We start from the raw sequence: 26,598 nt of genomic DNA, 5'->3' as shown, positions 1-26,598 counted from the left end.
GCCTTCACCCAGGCACCTGAAGCACTGGGGCTTAGCATCAAGGCTCGAGGGGAGAGGTTCCCTATTGACAGGGAAGCCTAGGAGCTTTCACAGCTCAGATATTCTGTCAGTGAACTGTCATTTGCACAGAAATGATTAACAGCAACGGCCTCTCCTTATTTGTTAGTGTTGAAGATTACATAAATTACAATGATTTTATTTTGTTACATATGTGTAACAGTTTCTGTGTTGCTACGTAATGTCTCTTTCTTCAAAGTTCTCAGTTGTTCATATTGTGTAACTTTATTGGCATTGTGACACAGCAGTACACTTATTCTTCAGTGATCTTGCCCTGCTTTTACAGCAACATGATGTAAGCTATATTAGAGCAGCAGCAGTGTATTTATTGTAATTCTCTATCACATTGTGAAATATAATCATATATAGTTTGTCTTAGTGTGATAAAGCTTAAAACACTTATCCACATGTTGACAAATCTTGCACTTTTCGCAGACAAAGCAGGATTCTCCGCAATATCCTCTGTCGTAACAGACCATACATCTTCTACACAGTGCTGCTTTCTTGTAAGTTGGGGATATTTTTGTGGGAAAATGTCCCCAGTGCCTTTATTGTAGTCTTCATGGGTTTGTTCCTTGGCTTGGGCATCTGTGAATCCTGTAATCAGGAAGTGTGATATTTTTCAGAATTCGTTCTGCCAGGTTAAGATGAAAATCTGTGAACCTCATTCTCCTTTTACTGGAGTTCATCATATACTGTACTGTACTTGCATTAAGAACTGCCATGTTTAACATTTTTATATCTCTTTATTTACCCTCACATATCTTCTTGTAAGAAGATACGATGCTATGTGTTGGTTGTGTGCAGCAACTCCGCCCATTCCTTTCGTATAATTGTTGATACACTTAAGTTTCAGCTTAGTCTCCCCATTTTTTTGCTGTGCTTTCATAATCAGGTCGATCTTGAATGGTTGACAGGGTGTGAACTGGGTTTTTGTCAGTCCAGTTCACAGCGAGAAGTTTTTGCCGATGCAAAAGCCAGTTCACCTTTTTTCAGCTCTGAGTTCTTGAACTGTGGTGGCATGTTCTTCCTGTTTGGTCTTACAGATCCAACTGTGTAGGTCTTCCTCTTCAATAGCTTTAGAAACAAGTTGGGAAAACTATACCAATTATCCATGTATATTGTTCTCTATTCATCCAATAAAACCTCACACAAATTCGTAACAACTCTCTCTCTTGTAAAGGTTTTGGGTACTTTTTCTGCCTCAAGACCTGCATAAATTTTAAAATTGTAACAGTATCCATTGTTAGCTGAGCATACGTCATATATTTTCAAACCAAATCTTGCCCTCTTTGAAGGGTTGTATTGGACACATGAAAATCTGCCTATGAGCTTCATCAGACTCTCATTATTACCAACATGTTTTCCAGGCATGTACATCCTCTAAAATATGTCAACAAGACGAGTAATAACTGGTCTGATCTTCCTCTGTTTATCATGCTGCATAACTGCAGACTCAGTAGCAAAACAAAGATACCTTGAGACAGCCTTGAATATCCAAAAACACATGGTTTTACTGAAAATAAGAGTCTGTATTATTTTTCACTTGTACAGAAGGTTTCTTTCTTTTAGACGTAAGTATGCAGAGTGCAAAGTAGGCCTTCATCTCATCTACTGTCACAGGAAACCAGTGTGCTACGTCAACCATTCTCCTCCATTCCTCATGTACAGTTGCTCCTGCACATGTTTCAACGGCAAATAACAAATAATTTGTATTCATTGACCACCGATTCGCAGAACTTAAGTGCCAAAAACTGCTTAGTTACATGCAAGTGTGATGGGTTTTGGCCTAGGGATCTGCGAATAGTAACATCTATCTTGCCCTCAGAGCTGCTCTTGGTAATGTAAGGGTTATTGCAAACATTATCCCAGTTCCAGTCATCAGTAACTGTCGATGTACCCGTTGCCGGCTTCGCTACAGCAACTAAATTCTGGAGGGGAAAATCTTCCTTGTTAATACAACCACCGGTGTCACTCGCTACCGAGTCTGTGCTGTCACGGTTTCCATAATCTATTTCACCATCAGAATCACTCAAATCACTTTCTTCAAGAAATAGACATACCCTTTCAGTTTGGATTTCGTATGAATCGGCCATGTTAGCTACTGAATCTACAAGAACATGCCAACTTTGCATCATAATAATTAGCCACAATTGAGCATTTTCGGTCGATTCAAAGGCGGACTCAGCTGCTGCCATATATTAACATGCCACCTAAACAAACACAGCTAAATGTGACTACACAGTGAAGGATGTACCCTTCATTGTGTGTAAATGCGCGAGAGCATGATGATGGGTATACCCATCATTGTATGCCATGGGTTAAGCAGCATATTCATTAGGTCTTTTATATGTCTGACTGCAGTGATGCATGTGCATACTTCCAAAAGGCCAAACATGTGGGGCGCGTGGGATTAGCCGAGCGGTCTAGGGCACTGCAGTCAAGGACTGTGCGGCTGGTCCTGGCGGAGGTTTGAGTCCTCCCTCGAGCTTGGGTGTGTGTGCTTGTCCTTAGGATAATTTAGGTTAAGTAGTGTCTCAGCTTAGGGACTGATGACCTTAGCAGTTAAGTCCCGTAAGATTTCACAAACATCTGAACATCAAACATGTGGCAGTACTATGTCATCCTCCACAGAGGGCACGTTGGGTTTAGGGGGACGGATCATGGGAATGGGTGTGAGCGCTACTGGTTGTATTGCACTTATACCTAATTACAATGAATGTGGCCATGTTCTTTGTACAAATTTCTGCTTTGGTGGTCCTCCATTTATTCTCGTGTGTGTGTGTGTGTGTGTGTGTGTGTGTGTATGTGTAGTCTTGCGACAAACTTGGGAAAACTTTCTTAGGCAAGCATATGTGGAGGAGACTGTATGTGTCGCATGCAGTGCTATGAGTGGTGAAATGTCAGTTGGTGGTGAGTCCAAGCCCAGACAACCTTCCACATCAACAGATGATGACCATGTCGAGAGAGTTTATGCTGTGATTTGTGGAAATAGTCATTTAATTGTTCGAGAAGTTGCTAACAAATCCTAATGCACATGAGGGATTCTGTGCACGGAAGAAGCCTGAATTGTGGGAAAAACAGGACTTGGATATAGCATCTCGACATTGCACTAGCGCACACCTCACTCTTAGTACACAGTTATCTAGCAAAACATCACATTCCTGAAACTTCCTGGCAGATTAAAACTGTGTGCTGGACCGAGACTCGAACTCGGGACATTTGCCTTTCGCGGGCAAGTGCTCTACCATCTGAGCTACCCAAGCATGACTCATGCCCCATCCTCACAGCTTTACTTCTGCCAGTACCTAGTCTCCTACCTTCCAAACTTTACGGAAGCTCTCCTGCAAACCTTGCAGAAGTTTCATATCAGCGCACACTCCGCTGCAGAGTAAAAGTCTCATTCTGGAAAAATCCCCCGGGCTGTGTCTAAGCCATGTCTCCGCCGATATCCTTTCTTTTAGGAGTGCTAGTTCCACAAGGTTCTCAGGAGAGCTTCTGTGAAGTTTGGAAGGTAGGAGACGAGGTACTGGCAGAAGTAAAGCTGTGAGGATGGGGCGTGAGTCATGCTTGGGTAGCTCAGATGGTAGAGCACTTGCTCGTGAAAGGCTAAGGTCCCGAGTTCGAGTCTCGGTCCGGCACACAGTTTAAGTCTGCCAGGGAGTTTCATATCAGTGCACCCTCTGCTGCAGAGTAAAAGTCTCATTCTGATCACATTCCTGTTGTGCACCATCCACCATATATTCTGGACATAGCCCCAGCAGACTTTTTCCTATTTCCCAAACTTAAAACCAGATTGAAAGGACATTGTTTCCAAACCATAGAAGAAATTCATGATAGTGCTATAAGAGACCTATGTGCCAACCCAGAAAATTCATTCCTGGAGGCTTTCCAAAAGTGGAAGAAATGATGGGAACAGTGTGTTGCCAGTAGAGGGGACTATTTTTAGGAGGCATAGTGCTTAAAATGTTGTCCAATAAGCACCAAATATGTTAAAGCAAAAGTTAAAAATATAAAAAAATGCAGGGAAATGTTCGGGTTAAAAATTGTGAGACTAGAGATTCACTATAGTAAGCGGGTTCTAATGGATGTAGTTTGCAGTAGTATTACAGAAATGAAGAGGGTTGTATAGGATATATTAGCATGGAGAGCGCTGTCAAACCAGGCTTCAGACTGAAAAAACAGAAATGACAACAACAAAACACAATAACAATCTACAAAGTAAAGCTGGTATTAAGTTTGCTCCAAAGTTAAATGATTTAGGATAAAGTGGTCATAAACTGTTACAGAGACAACACATGCAGTATCTGGTTTTTGTGACTTCTGATCTACAGTGCAGCTCAGTCTATTTTACAAAAAGATTTATGTTAAGGATATGTTATAATGTAAAGGAATAAACTGTACAGTCAACAACATTCTTACAAACAGTATCAGCTTTTAATTTTCATTCTATTCCTGCACATAAACTTCATATGCTATTAACCTTGTACTTAGTCATCTTTTTTCATTGTATTTCTCATTCTCGCTCATTGTCTGGTGACTTGGAACTATGTATTTCTTGATCTCCGTCCACAGTGTCATTTTAGATGCATTTTGGCCAACTTAGAATAGGTTTTTCAGTCAGTGCTAATTATTTTATAGGAAATTGACAGAGAGAATAGTGTGGGCAAATCATTGCAGTCTTCACTAAACTTTCTATTTCTGGTTTCCAAATCTCCCCAGGGGTTGTTCGATATCAGCTTTAACAATACACGATTTTTCTGTGTGTTCTGAAACTTCAGCTGTAGAATGTACAGGCAGTTTCCAGTGTGTAACTTTTCTTCTCCTTTTTGTCCCGCTTGCCCAAACAGTTGAGCCATAAATGTTATTGTATACTCTGAAATGCTAAATTGTACAACTGAGTGTCAGACTCTGTATACAGTTCAAATAGGCAGACATAAAAAATTCTGGAATGAAATTTTCACTCTGTGGCAATGTGTGTACTGATATAAAACTTCCTGACAGATTAGAACTGGGTACTACGCTAAGACACAAACTCGGGACCTTTGCCTTTCATGGGCATGTCCTCTACTGACTGAGTTACCCGAGCAGGATAACTTCTGCGAAGTCTGGAAGGTAGGAGATGAGGTACTGACGAAAGTAAATCTGTGAGAACTGGCTTTGAGTTTTGGTTGGGTAACTCAACCAGTAGAGCAATTGCTTGCTAAAGGCAGAGGTCCTAAGTTCGAGTCGTGATTGGCATTCACTTTTAATCTGCCAGTAAGTTTCATAGAAATTAGGGTCCTTTAGTGAATTAAAAGGCCATATTCATAATTTTTATTTCTTCCCCTTTTGTGTTTCAAGCCTGTAGTACAGCAAAAGTTTATTAGAGTGCACAGGATGCCAATCCTACTATGGCAGGTTTTTTGCATGTAAATATAGGCTGGAAAGTTGAAGGAGAACGAGATGGAGAAAGGATAGGGCAGCTATGTGCAGCCGCAAGGGAGTGTCTGAAAAGAAGAGAGATAATAAGAGTGGGTGTGATGGTAGAATTCCTTGGTAGTACTGGGAATCGAACACAGGTCCTTCACATGGCAGCCTTCCATGCTGACCACTCGGCTATGGAGATTGACTATTTTATGAAGTAAAGGTGTTCTTACACAGGCAAATGTATCTCTTCAGTGTTCCATTAGAATAAAATCTTATCTTACATTAAAAAACTTGAGGAGTTGGTAAACTGTTACTAGTTGGTGCAGTTAACAAAGTATCCTAAGTTATAGTATTAATTCTACAATATTTATATGAAGCAGAAACTGTTTGGATATCCACTGATAACGCGTTTCTAAATAAAGCAAAGTATTTGGTAGAGCATTGTTGTTAATCATTGGACAAAAAACTACTACATTAATATCACTGATGCAAACACAACTAATGTAGCTGAAATAAATAGTCCTGTAATGAATTGGTTTAATTCGAATGGATCTGTACTCTGCTTATTCAGAACTTCCCTGTGTCATTTGGGATTTCTTTCGATGTCTGAGACATTCTTTTCTGTCCACTTCATGAGTCTCTCTCACCACACTGCACATCTCCTCCACTTCTCTGTTCTGAATACAACCAACCTGAAGTAACATTTGTCCCAATATTAAATTGCTTTTTTTGGTAGACCCACATGACACTTAAGTTCTTATTATACGTTCATGAAACACGAGGTAGTTTAGATTGCCAGCACACAGAAAAAAGTTATGGCTATGGAACTACGTACATTGATGTTACTTGTAAATTTTGTGAACTGAATCTGCATTTCCTGCAGAATAAATAGTCAGAAGTTTTCCGATATGTTATGCACTAGATACATAATTTCTTTCTTTAAGTAATTAAATATGTGACAGTCTCATTATAGCTCCAAAGAAAATTCCATTGTTTATTTATTCTGTTTAGGACCTGAAGTAATTAAAACCCAATTGTTGTCTTGGAATGCAATGTGTTATATATCCTTACTTTCAGGTAAACAGCACAGCTGCTGATGGAAGAAAGTCAAGTAGACGACTTTCCAATAGAATGAAACAACTCACGCCAGATGTACTGAACAATGATCAAGAGGCTGAATTTGGTAGGTTTACATCTTTTATAAATGGTGATAGTATATGTACTGATGAAAAAGCAATTACCTTTTTTAATGGTGTCTTTCCAGGTGTTGTGCCAAGTTGTTGTTTCCACTTTTTGCAACAATGGAAACAACAGTTTGTAAGAACACTCAGAAGCTTGTTGCTGTTGTTGTTATAGTCTTCAGTCCAAAGACTGGTCTGATGCAGCTGTCAATGCTAATCTATCCTGTGCAAGCCCGTTCATCTCCGAGTAACTACTGCAACCTACATCCTTCTGAATCTGCTTACTGTATTCATCCCTTGGTCTCCCTATACGATTTTTACCCCGCAAGCTTCCCTCCAGTACTAAATTGGTGATTCCTTGATGCCTCAAAATGTGTCCTACCAACAAAACCTTTCTTTTAGTCAGGTTGTACCACACATTTCTCTTCTCCCCAATTCTATTCAGTACCTCCTCATTAGTTATGTGATCTACCCATCTAATCTTCAGCATTCTTCTGTAGTACCACATTTCAAAAGCTTCTATGCTCTTCTTGTCTATACTGTTTATCATCCATGCCTCACTTCCGTACATGGCTACACTCCATACAAATACTTTGACTTCCTGACCCTTAAGGGGAGTTGGAACGCCCTATCCTGACATGGCTTCCCTGTATTTCAGGAACTACTGTAGCCATTGACATGAAACATTTACAGGACATTAAACTGTGTGTTCTGAGTCTACTGAAGTACAATAATTTCATTTCAGCCACTGCTTTCGGAAATACAATTTTTTAATTATACAGTTAAAATTTTGTGTACTTTTTTGTACGTTATCTTAAATAATTTTAATTATACTTAACATTATGTTCTTCTTTTAGTTCAGTAGACTCAGGATATGTATGTTATTACTTCATGAAAATTTGAATACTCTGCTCGAAGTGGTTTCTGAGATTTAGGGAAAATTGCAACAGAAAATATAAATTTTAATGAACGGCTTCTAAAGTTTCAAAAAGACTGTAACACACTTAATATATGCTTAATTTTTTACTATTAGTCACTCAAAAGCACTGTGCACCATACTGCATATCATCCCCTTGATTTTTTTCCTTCTTTTCTTCTTTCTGGACTCCTTAGTGGCCAACTGTACTGCATACTCTGCTTTATCAATGTGAACCTTGTCCATCCGTTCAAGTTTTCTGATGCAGTTTGCTCCAGGATAAATTCCCATATGCTGTAGCACTTTCACCCTACCAATGTTGCCATCATTAAAAGCAATAATAGCATCACTGACCCCCACTTAGTGTCTTCAATCCGACAAAAACATTTTTTGGTAAACAAGTCCATATAAGATTATTGAATGACTCATTGGGATTTTGAATCTGACCATGCAGACCCTTCTTCAGTAATTCAGAATTTGCCAAGTCTCTGTAAATGGGTTTTATGATACCCATGACTGTTGCTGGGATGGACTGTTTATGGCTGTATGAACTGTTTGAGTACTGGGCATTGCAGTAATTTGCACCATGAATCAGGTCCAGGAGGGCAAAGGTGGTGTACTGGTTTTTATCAGTTGACTGTCTGTGGAAGAAGCTGGCCCATACTGCCTTCTTCAGTTTCAACAAATCCTCAGTATTATTTCTAATAGCCATCCCATAATACTGCTGCAGTTCATCAATCATTTTGTCTGTCAACTTGCCTCTTATGGTTTTACCACCATAAAGTTTCTTGTCTCTCAAACGTTGTTTCAACTTCTTCTACCTGGTGCCCATCCTCTTCTGGACGTGGCCAGCACATTCCAGTTTTGTGACAATCTTCTCGCCATATATATCATTTTATTCGGAAAATAGCAAATTTTATAATAAGATAAAAATGCGAAAATTTTTAAAAAAGTTTTTTTTACATTCTAGCTCCCCATAAATCTATACTGAATGCTAACAAATTTCTCTTCTTCAGAAACACTCTCCTTACTGTCGCCAATCCTCTCCACTTAGACCATCACTAGTTATTTTGCTGCACATATAGCAAAACTCATCTACTACTTTGTCTCATTTCCTAATCTAATTCCCTCACCATCACCTGTTTTAATTCAACTATATTCCATTATCCTTGTTTTACTCTTGTTGATGTTCATTTTATAGCTCCCTTTCAAGACACTATCCATTCTGTTCAATTGCTCTTCCAGGTCATTTGCTGTCTCTGACAGAATTACAGTGTCCTCAACAAACCTTAAAGTTTTTATTTCTTCTCCACAGATTTTAATTCCAACTCCAAATTTTTCCTTTGTTTCCTGTACTGCTTGCTCAGTATACAGATTGACTAACATCGGGGTTAGGCTACAACCCTGTCTCACTCCCTTCCCAACCACTGATTTCCTTTCATGCCCCTCAACTTTTGTAACTGCCATCCGGCTTCTGTACAGATAGTAAATAGCTTTTTGCTCCCTGTATTTCACCCCTGCCACCTTCAGAATTTGAAAGGGAGTATTACAGTAAAAACTGTCAAAAGCTTTCTCTAAGTCTACAAATGCTAGGAGTGTAGGTTTGCCTTTCCTTAATGTATCTTCTAAAATAAGTTGTAGGGTCAGTAGTGCCTCGCGTGTTCCAACGTGTTTCTACAGAATCCAGACTGATCTTCCCCAAGGTTGGCTTCTACCAGTTTTTGCATTCGTCTGTAAAGAATTTGTGTTGGTATTTTTCAGCTGCGACTTATTAAACTGATAGTTTGGTAATTTTCACATCTGTCAACACCTGCTTTCTTTGGGATTGGAATTATTATATTCTTCTTGAAGTCTGAGGGTATTTCACCTGTCTTATACATCTTGCTCACCGGATGGTAGAGTTTTGTCATGGCTGACTCTCTCAAGGCTATCAGTAGTTCTATTGGAATGTTGTCTACTCCCAGGGCCTTGTTTCGTCTTATGTCTTTCAGTGCTGTGTCAAATTTGTCATGCAGTATCATATCCCCAATTTCATCTTCATCAGTTTGCATAATATTGCCCTAAAGTAAATCACCATTGTATAGACCCTCTGTATACTCCTTCCACCTTTCTGCTTTCCCTTCTTTGCTTAGGACTGGTTTTCCATCTGAGCTCGTGATATTCATACAAGTGGTTCTCTTTTCTCCGCAGGTCTCTTTAATTTTCCTGTAGGCAATATCTATCTTACCCCCTAGTGATATATGTCTCTACAACCATACATTTGCCCTCTAGCCATCTGTGCTTAAAGTCATTTTGCACTTCCTGTCTATCTCATTTTTGAGATATTTGTATTCTTTTTTGCCTGCTTCATTTACTGCATTTTTATATTATCTCCTTTCATCATTTAAATTCAATACCCCTTTTGTTAACTGAGGATTTCTTCTAGCCCTCGTTTTTTTACGTACTTGATCCTCTGCTGCCTTTTAGTGTTTTCGCTCTCAAAGCTATCGTCCTCTGTATTTCTTTCCTGTTCTTCTCAATTGTTCCGTAATACTCTCTCTGAAACTGTCTACAATCTGTGATTCTTTCAGTTTATCCAGGTCCCACCTCCTTAAATGCCCAACTTTTTGCAGTTTCTTCAGTTTTAATCTAAAATTCATTACCAATAAGTTGTGGTCGCTTTTCGCACGTGCCCCTGGAAATGTCTTAGAATTTAAAACCTGGTTCCTAGTTCTCTGTCTTACCATTACATAATCTATCTGAAATCTTCCAGTCTCCAGGTTTCTTCCAGTGGATGTTTACGGAACAGATATTATCAGAAACCACCTTTAGAAATAGTTGAACAGCACAACAGCATCCACCACTCAGCGCAAATATTAGAGTAGTTACTAATGTTTTATTAAAAGGCTGTCATTTAAAAGTGTCAGGTGTTAGAAAAAGGCTGGCAATGGATAAGTTTCCTTTGTTTTTCTCCATCCTCACACTTTCTTCCTCTATTGGTCTTTCCCTACATTCACTCTTCTCCTCGCGTTCATGCCCTTGCTTCTATTTCTGCCTCATTCTCCTTGCCTTCTTTTCTGTGTCTTATTCTCCACTTCGGCGTTTGAGATTCTTTCTTCTACTCCTCTATCCCTCTCTCTCTTTCCTCTCTGTGTGTGTCTGAAGGCCGCCCCATGCATGCGCATGCGTGGCTGGTAACGGGGTAACATGTAATTCCCCGCCCTGGGTAGACAAGTAAGGCACGCACATACCCCCTGGTAAAGAGCAGGCCCATAGAGAGGTGATTGTGTGAGCTGTTACCTTCTGAATGTGCCGTTTGGTCCCTCCGTCCATTTCTCGAGAGGTGTGACTAATCACCTAAGGTGGGAGTGTCCTCTGAGAGGGCCTCCACAAGGAAGGAAAGCACCATTGGAGACACTGGTAATCATGGGGGATTTGTCCGCAATGGATTTTTCTTCTTCTTCCCTGTCTTCTGCCCAAAAAAGAAAGCTAGATGAAACTCGTGTTCCGAAAATTCTACCATCAGCACCGAAGTTTCTTGTTGTCACAAGATCTGATGGTCATCATTTCTCAGCAGTCGACCCTTACATCATTCAGAAGGGTGTAGATGCGATTGCAGGACCAGTGAAATCTTGCACTTGGTTGCGCAATGGTCCCTTGCTGTTGGAGACAGAGTGCTTTCCAGGCCCAAAAATTACTTCGAGCCACTCTCTTACACACATTTCCTGTACAGATGGAGGCCCACCGCATCTTGAATTCGTCGCGTGGCGTGGTGTATACCAGATCACTCGACGGACCAACTGATGAGGAGATTCTGTCTTTCCTCTCTGATCAGGGAGTGACAGCCGTCCATCGGGTCGTGAAAAGGGTCGACAAGGACCTCATACCGACCCGAACCATATTCCTGACATTCAACAATGTGCAATTGCCTTCACGAATTAAAGTGGGGTATGAGATCATTTCTGTTCGGCCCTATGTACCCATCCCTACAAGGTGTTCCCAATGTCAGCGGTTTAACCATACACTGCAGTCTTGTTGAAGTGCAGCTAAATGCGTTCGTTACCTGTGGCAGGGACGCCCATGGGGGTGACTGTCCATCTCCGTCCTCTCGTTGCATCAACTGTATTGGTGACCATACTGCCTCCTATCGCGACTGCCCTGTCTACAAAGATGAGAAAAGTATACAGGAAATTAGAGTGAAAGAGAAGGTGTCGACCTCGGCTGCTCGCAAGTTACTCAGTAGCAGAAAGCCTACTATGCTTCCGGCAGGTAAATACAGTGCTGTTCTCGCCTCTCCTCGGCCTACCAGGGAGGTAGTTACACAGACATGTGATCTAACATTTAGCAATTCGGTCGTCAGATCGGCTAGTGCTAAGATCGCCCGATCAACATCTCCTCTTCCTCCCACCAACCCTAAGGCTCAATCATCATCATCTGCTACTGCTAAGACGAGGACCTCTAAATCAGATGCTCGGACCTTCAAAAAAGAACAGACACGTGAAGATTTCTTGCGTACACAAACTTCACAGCCATCTACTTTTCTTTCGACAAAACGTACTACTTCAAAGAAGGCTCATAGAAAAAAAAGAGTTCTCCATCTCCGCCGAGGTGCAGTTCTTCTCCTGCGCCACCCAGTGGTTGTCGTCCCGGCCATCTTCAGTTTCGCCAGGCCGCACCGCTGGTAGCCGATCATATGGCCTTTCACTGGCGGAGGAAGCTGCCCCTCGTGACCAGTTCAGGAAGGTGGTAGACGCAACTGTTGAGTTGATGGACTATGACTCACTACCTATTGATTGCAGCAGCAGTGCTCCCTTGAAGCCAGGCCCTCAGTGGCCATCGAGGTGACCCTTTCTTGTTTCTTCTTTTTCTTTTCGTTTTCGTAATGGCACTTCTTCAATGGAATATTCGCGGCATTCGGTCCAACCGAGAGGAACTAAAATTGCTCCTTCAGATGCACTGCCCGATTGTCGTAGGTCTCTAAGAAACAAAGTTACGTCCATGAGATCGTATTGACCTGGCACTCCTTATCTCCATGCGTTTAGACCTACCCCCTGCGGCAGGTATTCCCTTTCATGAAGGGGTCATGTTGCTGATTCGGGGTGATGTCTACTACAATCCAATTGCATTGCACACAGATCTGCAGGCAGTTGCTGTCCAAATTACTCTCGCCACTTTCGCATTTTCCATTTGTACTGTATACACTTCATTATCTGTCTTTACTAGGGCAGACAAGATACAACTGATTGCTCAGCTTCCTACACCATTTTTGTTGATTGGAGACTTTAATGCCCACCATCTCCTTTGAGGCTCTCCAGCATCCTGCCCGAGAGGCTTCCTCGTGGCAGACCTTTTCAACCACCTCAATCTAGTCTGCTTAAATACCAGTGCACGTACTACCTTTTGGACGCAACGCATACCTATTCCCACTTGGACCTCTCAATATCCACTATCCAGCTTGCACGTCGGTTCGAGTGGTATGCTCTGTCTGACACATAATGAGCGACCATTTCCCCTGCGTAATCAGTCTCCTGCATCACACCCCTTCTCCACATTCCACTAGCTGGCACATTTCCAAAGCCGACTGGGGGATTTTCACCTCTCTGGCTACCTTCCGTTATCAAAACTTCTCCCGCTGTGATAGTCAGGTCACATACCTCACGGACGTTATTCTCACTGCTGCTGAATATTCCATCCCTCGTACTTCCTCTTCTCCACGTCGAGTCCCAGTCCCCTGGTGGACTACAGCATGCAGCAACGCTATTCATGCTCGGTGACGTGCTTTACATCTTCCAACACCACCCTACGATGGCGAACTGTATCAGTTGCAAACAACTCCGTGCACAATGTTGTCGTGTTATCAAAGAAAGCAAAAAGGCTTGCTGGGTGGCTTTCACCAGCTCATTCAACAGTTTTACTCCTTGTTCGGTTGTCTAGGGTAGCCTGCGCCGGCTATCTGGCACCAAGGTTCACTCCCCGGTTTCTGGCCTGACTGTAGCGAATGAAGTCCTTGTGGATCCTGAGGATCTCTCAAATGCCTTCGGCCGCTTTTTCGCGGAGGTTTCGAGCTCTGTCCATTACCACCCTGCCTTCCTCCCCCGCAAACAAGCAGAGGAGGCACGGCCACCTCCTTCCAATCTTTGAATGGTGAAATTTACAATGCCACCTTCACTGTGCGAGAACTCGAAAGCGCACTCGCCCGGTCCCGATCCTTTGCTCGGGGGCTCGATGGTATCCATATTCAGATGCTGAAGAACCTTTCTCCTGTAGGTAAAGGCTTTCTTCTTCGCGCCTATAATCGCATCTAGGCTGAAGGTCATGTTCCCACACGCTGGCATGAGGCAGTTGTTGTTCCCATACCCAAACCAGGAAAGGAAAAACACCTTCCTTCCAGTTACCGCCCCATTTCCCTTACCAGCTGCGTCTGCAAGGTGATGGAGCGCATGGTAAATTCTCGATTGGTTTGGCTCCTTGAATCTCGACGCCACCTTATCAATGTCCAATGTGGCTTTCGTTGGCGTTGGTTCTGCTGTTGACCACCTAGTTACCTTGTCGACCTTCACTATGAACAACTTTTTGCGGAAGTGCCAGGCGGTGGTTGTGTTCTTAGGTTTGGAGAAGGCTTATGGCACCTGTTGGAGGGCGGGCATTCTCCGCACCATGCACACTTGGAGCCTTTTTCGGCCACCTCCCTCTTTTTATTAATGGATTTTTAATGGATCGAATGTTCAGGGTACGTGTGAGTTCTGTTTTGTCAGATGCCTTTCACCAGGAGAATGGTGTGCCCCAGGACTCCGTTTTGAGCATGGCCCTTTTTGCCATAGCTACCAATCCAATAATGGATTGCCTTCCAGCTGACGTTTCAGGCTCCCTTTTCGTGGACGACTTTACGATTTACTGCAGCGCTCAGAGAACATGTCTCCTGAAGCGTTGTCTAGAACGTCTATATTCCTGGAGTATCGCTAACGGTTTCCATTTTTCTGGTGAGAAAACCATCCGTATGAACTTCTGCCTTTACAAACAGTTTCTTCCACCATCCTTACATCTCAGTCCCGTTGCTCTCTCATTAGTGGAGACAACAAAATTTTTAGGTCTTACATTTGACAGGAAACTTTGCTGGTCTCCACATGTGTCTTACTTGGCTGCTCGTTGTACCCGTTCCCTAAATGTCCTCTGTGTTCTCAGTGGTACGTTATGGGGAGCAGATCAAATGGTCCTGCTTCACCTATGTCGGTCCATTGTCCAATCAAAGCTGGATTATGGGAGCTTTGTCTACTCTTCTTCCGGGCCGTCCATCTTACGCCATCTAAACTCTATCCACCATCGGGGGTTACGCCTGGCGACTGGAGCATTCTACACCAGCCCTGTTGAGAGTCTGTATGCCGAAGCTGCCGAATTACCGCTAAACCACTGGCGCTGTATGTTGCTTTGTCGGTACGCCTGCCGACTGATGTCAAAGCCCGACCACCAGTCATATTTCTCCTTCTTTGACGACTCTCTCGACCGCCAATACGGGCTGTATGTCTCTGCCCTGTTACCTCCTGGAGTTCGCTTTCATCACCTGCTTCAGCAACTAGATTTTACCGTCCCTACGACTTCCCAAGTGGGTGAGAGCCTGACACCACCTTGGCTCCAGGCTCACATTCGCGTTCACCTTGAACTCAGTTCGCTCCCAAAGGAGAGGACCACGGATTAAATATACCACTCGAGGTTTGTCGAACTTTGAGGCTCGCTAATAACGTCTTTATGTACACAGATGGCTCAGGCAACTGCTGGCGTCGGATGTGCCTTTGTCGTTGAGGATGATACCTTTCAGTTCCGGCTCCTTGACCAGTGTTCAAGCTTTGCAGCTGAGCTTTTTGCTCTCTATCAGGCTGTTCAGTATATCCGCCGCCATCGTCATTCTCCCTATGCCATCTGCTCTGATTCTTTGAGCGCCATTGAGTCTGCGTGACCCATATTCGGACCACCCTCTTGTGCAACGAATTCAGCGGTCCCTTCAGTCGCTAGCTGATACTGGCACTTGTGTCCTTTTTTGTGGATTCCTGGCCAAGTTGGTGTGCCTGGGAACAAAGCTGCTGATGCTGCAGCCAAGGCTGCTGCCCTCCTGCCTCAGACAGCTTCCTTTTGTGTCCTATCAACTGATGTTAGTGGGGTTCTTTGTCAGCGCGTTTCATCATTGTGGCATGAGGCTTGATCCTCTCTCCATGAAAATAAGCTTAGGGCCATCAAACCTATCCCGATGGCTTGGATGACCACCTCACGCCCTTCCCGGCGAGAGGAGGTCATTTTGGCCAGGTTGGAGATTGGGCTTTGCAAATTTAGCCACTGCTACCTGTTATCCGGTGACACCGCCCTGCTGTGCCCCTGTGGTCATCCATTGACGGTGCGCCATGTTTTATTGTCCTGTCTACATCTACATCTACATCCATACTCCGCAAGCCACCTGACTCACTCTCATGTTGTCCTGTGTTTGCCATCTACCTTACAGGAACTTTAAGCTGATGACGCTCCAGCAGCTGCTCGTGTCCTTAGTTTTATTACATTGATGGACTTGTCCAAAAAGATCTGACTCTTTTATTTTGTTTATCTGCGTCTTTGTAAGCACTTTCTGGTGTTGTCCCCTTGCGTTTTTCTATGCTATTAGTGCAATAACGTTTGTGACTGGGTGCTAATGATCTTAGTAGACAAGATGTAAGTGTTAAGGAGATACTTCAGGAATTAAAATGGGTATCCCTGGAGGCGAGGTGAAGTTCTTTTCAAGAAAAACGATTGAGAAAATTTAGAGAATTGGCATTTGAAGTTGGCTGCCGAACAAGTGTACTGCTACCAACATACACCATGTGTGAGGACCAAGAAGATAAGACATTAGAAATTAGGGCTTGTATGGAGGCATATAGACAGTCACTTATCGCTCGCTCTATTTGCGAGTGGAACAGGAAAGAAAATGACTAGTAATGGTACAGAGTACCTACCACCACACACTCTACACTGACTTGCATAGTATCTGTGTAAATGTAGGTGTACTGTTTTCTCAAACAGGGACTGACAATATGTTACACCACCTGAAAACAATAACATAAGAGCTCAGTAGATGCAGTCTGTGGTTCAACTGTGTGCCTTACCATACAGTCACAAAATTAAACCTTGTGTACGACAGTGATTTCTCATAGAAATTTACGTAGGCAGAAATAGGTTACATATCTGGACTATCATTAATAACAAACTGTCTGTCTGTTATTACTCCAGGGAAGCATGAAATTGGAACATTACCCTTAAGATAATGAAAATGGAGTTAAAAAAAAATGACAAAACTTCACATTGATTAATACAGTGAGAAAAAATCTCCTACACTGAATACAGCCATATTTTGCTCAATTCTTGAATTGCCAGTATTGAATTTCAAAAAACCTGTTTGGTGAGTGATCCAATGATTTAATAACACCTGATTCCGGCTTAAATATGGGACGCAAATATAATCACAGGGTGTTTACGATCTGGAGAAAGTCAGGAAAAATCCAGCAATTTATTCAACCTTTAGAATTCCGGGAATTTTTCATTGTTTTAGTCTTCTGTTAAATTTTTGTGTTTTTGACTGGTAAGAACTAACAAACAACAAAATGCATCAAAGGCTTCAGGACGAAGACTATGGAATACTTCATAACAATAAACTGCTGTCGATGAGCGTGACATCACAATCATTTACATCTAGTTCATTTGAGCAGTTGCTAACATGCATGTGCAGTTGAGTTGCATATGTGCAGTACCTCCTCCTGCTTCCAGCTACTGGAAGTGTGGCTGTTCGCTATATCAGCAGTAGCAACATTCAGCCGGATGCTATGTGGAAAAAAATTTCTGGGGCACCCAAGCTGCCAGATTCGCGCATGAGCATAGCAGTCTGAATTGTAGTGGGGAGGGGTTAGTCTCCATGTAAGCTGTGTTTACATTTAGTGATTTTGCTGTTTCCTCTACATTTACACTTCTCTCATAAAATGAATTTCTGTGGCTAAGAGCTATCAAGTGAATTAAAATACATTCACAAAATGACAGAAGGCTAACACATGTTAATAGCTTCAGTTTTCTGGTTTTATTTTATTTCCATGTTTTTTGGCAGAACAATGAAGTTATTTTTGTCGGTTTACTAAATAAATGTGGCTTTTATTAACCTTTGCCAAAGAGGCAGTCAGTTTATTAGAAACGAAGTGTTTCATTCTGCACTATGGTTGGTTTGCACTTTTCACTGAATTTAAAGTGCACATTTTCATCTTCTAGCATGTATGACATTACGCGATAATAAAGAACCAAACATGAGATAACACAGTTCTGGTACTACAAGAAAACTTGCATCCCAAAAAACACACTGAAAAACTTAATATCATGTTGGGGCCCACTTCATTGTGAATCTGGACATATGAATGTGCTTTTTAAGGCAAGTTATGCATCTTAGTATGGTTTACAAAATTCCAATGCTCTTGGAGTATACTATTTCTTTTATGACATCATGTAAGATCTCTTAATACCATATATGTATGAACATACGGGCTTCCTACGTTATTGTAGCTGCCCACATGCAGTAACTACTGTTTTCTGGCAACTGCTGAAACAAAGCTGTTTCTAACAGGTCGCAGGAAAATATAGCGAATGCCGTTTTGAGGAGTGTTAGTTTCAAAGTAAATTTCCTTTGAAACAAGATGAATTATGTTATGTGTGCAAATGTGCAATGAATTTCTTAAATCACAGAGTGTTTAACTCTCATTTAAAACTTAATACATTGGGTACTAGCCAATTAAAAGAATTTCGAGCCCAGAAGACCACACATTAATGTCTTTATTTAAAATTTTACTGACACATTTGTGTGGTGTTTCTTAAAGTGTAACGCAAGCAAGGAAGACCAACATTGTATGTGAAAGCATAACTTTTCATTTAGCTACACTATGTACATGAATGTAAACTATTAACTTTTTCTGTTTGGGTGTTCACACTACTTAACAGAGGTGTTGTTATTGGCTGACTGTGTCTTGTGTCCTATGCTTTGAATATCTGCTGTGAGATCATGTGACATGAGTTGTGATTGGCTTACAAAAGCGCATTTCAATCTCGATTTCAATGCTTCGGAAACTAACGTGCTGTTTTGAATCTATACTTCCATAATACAAGGTTTTTTGTTTTCTGAAGTGTATAAAACTTTTACCATTTAAAGGATTGATAATTTTATACCTCCAAGGGAGTTATTGTCACTTATTTTGGAAAGAGAGTATTTTTCACCTAAGAAGCAGCGTATTTTGACATGGGGAAAAAGTGCATTTTTAACTGGGAAATCGGGGACTCTGTATATCCCCAAGTATACAACCTGAATCAGAATGCTGTATCTTGATCTCAGTCAAATCATCACTCTGCTATGCAGTTCATAGGAAAGCCTGATCAGTCACACTGCCTCTAAGTAACACACCAAACTGTGAGGAAAACAAATAACACCTTACCCCATATCACTGAACAGGATAAAGAGAGAGGAGTGACATGTTGTTCTCGTAATCAATACAAAAACTGTAGGAAGATGGCCTCTTTCGTCTCAGTGCTGCGTATCTGGACAAACTCGCAGTAATGGGCACTTCGTACATAAAACTGCTCAGTGCCAACTAACTTAAAATAACCTACACTGCATTACATGCCCAGACCACTTGGGACTGCTCACGTCTGACCACAACAGATTGACAGACTCTGTACAACAGCTTTCCTTCTTCCTTTCAGGTTCTACTTGCTCACATAACATGACCACACTGTAGCTGTTCATTGGTAAAGCTACCCATTCCAAAGACCACAAGTAAATCATTATGTTCTTCCCATGTGGCAGAGAAAATATCAAAATTGAACAACATGCGATTGGAAAATAAGGAAAAGAGCTATCCCTTTAACAGTACGAAAATATGTGATCCAAATGAAGTGTGACAGAATCAACAAACACCCTCCAGCTCTTAGCATAGGGGAAAAACCCGTGTCTCTATTTACAGGGGACATATTTTGAAACATAAAATGTGCTTGTGCTGAGCCATTATATTCACCATCGGAAGGACATATCAGTAAGGAGAGGGGTGGTGGTGGTGGTGGTGGTGGTGGTGGTGGTGGTGGTGGTGGTGATGCGTGAGGCGGGGAGGGGGGGGGCGGCGCATGTTTGTGAATGATATTGTTTCTTGTATATGCCCCAAATAAAGATTTAGACCAAGATAGTAACACAGACACCATTGCCTGTAATGTCTCTCTCACTGGGGAGTTGGATGCACTATGCTACACAGTTTTATCATCACTTGACTAATGTGGATGAGCTATAAAGAGAATTGTGCTGTAAGATACTATATTCTTTGAGAAGAGCACTGTAATATTATCATTCTCTGCCAGTGATTCTAATTTTACTCTCATGTGCTTGAGGACACTGTTCATCAGGAAGCAGTTGTAGATTTGTATTCTTGTGACCACTTTCCGATAGGGGTAATGGACTATGTAGTCCCCAGAAGAAATAGAAGTGTAGAAATGCATTTTTATTTGCTGTCAACTGTGTGTATAATGTTTATTCGTGACTAGTTTCGGTGAATTAAATCATCATCAACTGGAAGAAAAATTATAATATCAATTGGTTTAAAAATGCATATTTCTCATAGAAGACACTTTCATATGCAGCATGTGACAATAACAAAACATGGAATGCAACATAACCAGATTTTGACAATGTATTGAAAATGGAAGTGAAACATGGACGGTAAATAGTTTGGACAAGAAGAGAATAGAAGCTTTCGAAATGTGGTGCTACAGAAGAATGCTGAAGATTAGATGGGTAGATCACTAACTAATGAGGAAGTATTGAATAGGATTGGGGAGAAGAGGAGTTTGTGGCACAACTTGACTAGAAGAAGGGATAGGTTGGTAAGACATGTTCTGAAGCATCAAGGGATCACCAAGTTAGTATTGAAGGGCAGTGTGGAGGGTAAAAATCGTAGGGGGAGACCAAGAGATGAATACACTAAGCAGATTCAGAAGGATGTAGGTTGCAGTAGGTACTGGGAGATGAAGAAGCTTGCACAGGATAGAGTAGCATGGAGAGCTGCATCAAACCAGTCTCAGGACTGAAGACCACAACAACAACAACAACAACAACAACAACATTGAAAATTTGTGTAAGTTGCACATATGCACCTGACTGATAACAGATAACAGATGACAGAATACAGTGTCTTCTATGAGAAATTGCATTTTTATACCAACAAATTTTTCAGTTGGTGAAGGGTTAATTAACTAAAGCAGTTAAGACCCCCCCCCCCCCCCACACACACACACATAAACACACAGCTGATGGCAAATAAAAATGTATTTCTACAAATATCTCACAGCTATAACTAGTAACCTACATTAAGTTTTAATTTTAATCGAAAGAACATACTCGAAGTGGAAACCCGCCAAGGTGAACATGTTATCAAACAGCCAACAGATTCATTTAAACATTGTGACATGATCCAGGAGTGGAGGACCACATTAAAAATGTGATCCGCTACACTGTTGATTTATCCATTCCATTCTGTAGAACAGTGGTTGTCAAACTTTTCTGTTCAAGAGCTAATACTGACATTGTGGGGTGACACCTTGGTCTGCATTTGTACAAATCTTGTTATTAATTAGTAACCTACATAAATTAGCATGTAATGAGCCCCCAATAAATTGTCCACATCTGACATCTGAATAAAATATTTGGTCCAAGGTTAGATTAGGTTAATGGTCATTAATTTTTTGCAGTAGGCAGCCACAGAGAATATATTTGCAGCTGTCACCTGTTCTGTGTGAAAAAGTCACCTCCTGCAGCCTCGCTACCCATGAATGCCACATTTGCAGAAGAGAGCATGTAATGGATCTGGGAGATGTTATTTTTTTACCGTATTTGTCGATACCGAATTGTAAATGTTTTCTTATATTTTTGTCAGGATTTATTATAATTTGTCTTATTATATGTTAATTTACTTCTGTTTTTGAGAGTAAAAGCATATTGATTACTATTAGAAAATGTATCGAAGAATAGCAAAGAGACTAATTACAAGTGGAAACTTGTGAATTGTGTAAAATATCTTTGACGTTGGAGTCGTCTTTGACTATAGTCAGTCTGCAGTTAACTCTTGGTGTGTGCTGACGGAAGAACAATGTGTAGGTCGCCGTCATAAATAATTTTGAATTATGTTACTATTAACTAAAAAGAAGAAACTACATTTGAAGAAACTGTATTTGAAACACCAAAATGAGAGAAACACGTTGAACCACGTCTTTTCTGCAGTCGACAACGATGCATTGTGGAATCATACTTAGACAACTGAAGCCAAGACTAATATCGCCTTGCAAACGTCTAACGGAAAAGGTACTGTCACGAAATATGGCAAATTTAAGTAAATAAAAAATAGTGAACATATTTCAACTGTGGACTGTAGCGCCGGCCGCGGTGGTCTAGCGGTTCTGGCGCTGCAGTCCGGAACCGCGCGACTGCTACGGTCGCAGGTTCGAATCCTGCCTCGGGCATGGGTGTGTGTGATGTCCTTAGGTTAGTTAGGTTTAAGTAGTTCTAAGTTCTAGGGGACTTATGACCTAAGATGTTGAGTCCCATAGTGCTCAGAGCCATTTTTTTTGTGGACTGTAGCCGGGAAAACGTATTTCAACTGGGGACTGTAGCCGGGATGCCGTATTTCAATTGTGTCTCAGCCGGGATGCCGTATTTCAATTGTGGGCGTCAGCCGGGATATTGTGTTCACGAGATTTTCAACAGTGGTACGAGGAAGAAAATTTTTGTGTGTTAATATCAGTTTCTTCAGAATGTGTGTTACAGTGTTTGTGTTCATCGGGAAGTAAAAGTGTTGGAGAAGAAATGTTTCGGCAAAAAATATAATTTTCGACAGAAGAAAATACTTCAAGAATTTTGGTCAATAATCACATGGATGGAAAACGTGGTTTTGCAACAGTATAAGAGTGTTCCAGATAAGTCACGAAACCCTCGTATTTTGTTAAAACAATATTTTTATCTTGTTTTATATTGTTGTGTATAAATTTTTGTTCTTCACAATGACTTATGAGATTTTCGAGAGTATTGTGCCTAAAGTAGAAAGTAGTAATTTAATAGACTTCAATCCTCAGGACAGGTCAAATGAAACAGAAAGAACCGATCAGTTTGATTTAAAAAGTTTTCTTGTGAATTTCACGAAAGAAATTAAACAAACACTTGACGACAATAAGACTTACTGGGATGAAAAAATTGATAACATTTTGTTGCAAGTCCAAGCAGTCAATACCCAAGTGGGTGATCTTTCGAACAGAGTTGGCAGTGTTGAGGAAAAAATTGAATCTGTGGAAGCAAAAGTAAATGAAATTGATGCTAAATTGAGCGGTGCAATTAATACTGTAAAAAATGAGTTACTGTCAGGTAGGGAAATAAATTTAATTGATTTTAATGAGATAAAAGGGGAAATTAAAAATTTGGATGAGGATACCAAAGTTTTAGTAAAAAATGTAGAACAAAAAACTGACAATCGTTTGGTTACTCTAGAAGAAAAAGTAGAATGCAATGATTTAGAAAACAAAAAAATCTGTCAAAGAACTTAGCGAAAAAAATTTAAAGTTTTAACATTGAATTTCAAAGCAAAAATTACAATGTCAACACATGTAATCTTGTATCTAATATTCCAGTGAAGCACTTTTCGGTAGATGGACCCTTACATCCCGTTGATTTTATGCAGTATTGTAAGGATTGTTTTTTACCTCACTCACCAGATGAAATAAAAATTAAATTTGTGAAAAAATTCTTGGATGGGGAAGCTTTGACTTGGGCAAACCAGATTGTAACTTTGGGGATGACCTTTTCAGAATTTGAATCAAAATTTCTGGAAAAATTTTGGGATGATCTTAAATAAACTAGAATCAAAAGTGAATTTTTGAATGGGCGAAACTATAGAGAATCAGATGGGAGCATGAAACAATTTTGCAAAAGTGAACTTCAAAAACTTATTCATTTAACAAAACCTTTAGATGACTTGATCAAAATTTATACCTTAAAGAGAAGATTGCCATCAGCAATGCAGTTGAGTTTAGTTCATTGTCCTGATAGTAATGTAGAGCAGTTTCTCAATTATATTGAAAAGTTGGATAGGGTAACAACAAGAACACATAGTGGGTTTACTCAGAAAGGTAATGGTCAAAATTGGGGAAATGACAACTTTCAAAAAAGGGAACAAAACAATTATCATGGTGTTAGTCAAAATTCAGGGGGATATAACAATTTTCAAAAGAAGGACCATAATTTTTATCCAAAACAAGAACAACATTTTCGCGGAAATAATGAACAAAATAGAGAACACTTTAGGAATCAAAATCACAGAAAATTTGCTAGAGATCAGTACAATAGAAACTACCAACAATCAGGTAATGTTTGGCATAGGAATGGCAACAGAAATGTTGATCAGAGACATTGGCAGAACCACAATAAGCAGTTCAAACAGGAACCGGAAATAAAAAACGAGTAGACGCCCCCTTGAAGGTCCGCAAGGTTGAGGCAGAAGGTGAGCATGATGAAAGGACCAATGGATGTGACTATCATAAACCCAAACATGACAGTTCCAAACCTAAGCTATCACATGAGGTTATTAGTTGTTACTTATTGAAAAAATTAATATTGATAATATTGATTAAGATAAAATTTTCAGTACACAAGAACATACAGTAGATAAAAGTAATTGTGATTAATTTAATTTAGCAGAGTTTTACACTTGGACAGAAAAGAACAACACTTTGTCAGATGATGTAATTTGTAGTAGTTCAGAGATGTGTGTGAATGAAAGAGAGAATGCATGCTGTGAGAATGAAAATATTGGTGAAAGGGATCTGCTAACTTTAGAAAGGGGAAATAATATTTTGGGGGATAATTTGAATGTGTATGACCTGAATATGTATAATGATAATGATGTTGATGATAAAGTTGATAATGATAGTAATGGTATTGATGATGATGTTGAGGAAAGGTATTTCATTAGTTTAAATAGGGAGTTGGGTATACACATGGTTGAAAATGGATTAAATAGTGAGAATATTATAGAAATTCCCAGGGATGTTACCAGGATGAATAAGGCTCACAAGCTGGGTGTATGTGAAAGTGTGAATTTTGATGTTGTTGGTAAAGAATCTGACTACACAAATAATGACACATGTATAACTTCTAGCCTAAGTGAAACTTTTATAGATATTAATGATACACACACATTTCTTACGAATCTATGGCTGAACAGTGAAACTATTTCTTTTGACAAGAACTTTAGAAAGATGCTTATTAATGTATGTGAAACTGTATGTCCTGAGTGGTGGAAAAAGATGAGATATTTTATTTTTGAAAAGCTGAAGGATAAGTACTTGAATAGTATACAATGTGATTTGGATGAAAATTCTTGGCTATTTGAGATAATAGAGAGTACTAATGACAATTTTGTATCTTGTGCAAATTTTATAACTGTGACAAGTAATACATGTAATGATATACCATATGATTCTGATAAGTATAGGTTTGGGGAAATTGAAACTGATTTATTACATGAGGATACAGGTTCTGAGAAAAGTGATCAATTTTGCAGTCCTTATATAAAAGTTCAAATTGGGTCATGGATTGGTAAATGTTTAATTGATACAGGAAGTGAGGTCTCGGGAATATCTGAAAGGTTAAGCAAGAAATTGAAAGTGGGGAAAGATTTTGTTGAAATGCCAGTTGTTGGGGTAAAGATAAAAGGTGCTACTGGGAAGAGCAGTAAATTGGTAAAAAGCCAGGCTTTAGTGACATTTTTAATTGAAGGCAAGTTGTTCACACATGGATGTTTTGTAATTCAAGAATTTAATGAGGATTTTCTTTTGGGTATGAATTGGATAGTAAAAGTAAATACAGCATTTGATTTGGTTGGAAGAAAACTTTTGATAGAAACTAGTGAAACGGAATACATTCAGACAAATTTTGTGAACACACTTGGTGATCAGAGTAATGGAAATTTTGACAGTATCAATTTACTAAAAGAAAATAGATTGGAGAATATTGAAACTCATAGATTTTATACTGATGAAGTTGAATTTGGGAATTTAGTAAATTAGAAAATTTCAGAAACACAAAATTTATCTGGGGAGCAAAAACAACAGTTAGAAAATCTGCTGTGGGAATACAGTGATGTTTTCAGTGACATACCTGGAAGGGTAAAGGGTTATCAGTGTGAGCTTCAGGTAAAAGCTCGTGAACCATTTTTCATAAAACCATACAGTATTGCAATATCAAAAAGACCTGCTGTTGAGAAAGAGCTGAAAAAGATGGAAGGATGTAATATAATAGAAAGGAGTATCAGTGCATATAATAATCCTCTAGTAGTAGTTTCGAAAAAAGACGGTGGAGTAAGATTGGTTTTGGACTCTAGACACTTGGACAAAATTTTGTTCAGGCAGACAGACAGACCACCCTGAAAATATTGATGAGTTACTCTATAAATTTACAGATATAAAATATATGTCAAGTTTGGATCTAACTTCAGGTTTTCATCAGGTACCACTTTCGGTTAATTCTAGGAAATATACTGCTTTCTTGTACAATGGTAAGAGTTACCAATATTGTGTTGTGCCATTTGGGTTAAATTCTTCTGTTTCTGAATTTATAAGAGCTTTGGATCATGTACTGGGGCAAGAACTTGCATCTAAACTGATAATTTATGTAGATGACATTTTGGTTACAGGGCAAAATTGGGAGGAACATTTTTCGATTTTGAAGTCAGTTTGTGAAAAACTTAGAAAAGGGGGGATGACATTGAAATTAGAGAAATGTAAATTTGCAGTTTCTGAATTAAAATTTTTGGGTCATGTTGTCACAGATAAGGGAATTTTGGCAAATCCAGAAAAAATTAAAGCTATTTCAGAAATTCCTATTCCTAAGACTAAAAAACAATTAAAGTCGTTCTTTGGGTTATGCGGTTATTACCGAAAACATGTAAGTGATCAGAGTCTGAATGCACCATGTTTAAGTGAATT

At 40.1% G+C, this 26,598-nt stretch overlaps 1 protein-coding gene across 1 annotated transcript in view; it reads left to right on the top strand.

Annotated features, from left to right (window-relative positions):
• The window catches only part of LOC126175390 (disks large-associated protein 5-like), a 179,766-nt gene that overhangs the window by 126,561 nt on the left and 26,607 nt on the right, over positions 1-26,598 (top strand). Inside the window, exon 9 of the mRNA XM_049922172.1 lies at positions 6,544-6,649. Within this exon, the coding sequence (XP_049778129.1) occupies positions 6,544-6,649 (106 nt within the window). The remainder of the gene's footprint in view (positions 1-6,543; positions 6,650-26,598) is intronic.

Source organism: Schistocerca cancellata, chromosome 3 (genome assembly GCF_023864275.1).
Source record: "Schistocerca cancellata isolate TAMUIC-IGC-003103 chromosome 3, iqSchCanc2.1, whole genome shotgun sequence".
Classification (NCBI taxonomy): Eukaryota; Metazoa; Arthropoda; class Insecta; order Orthoptera; family Acrididae; genus Schistocerca; species Schistocerca cancellata.
Note: the sequence above shows the minus strand (reverse complement) of the source record. Positions and strands in the feature narration are given on the sequence as shown.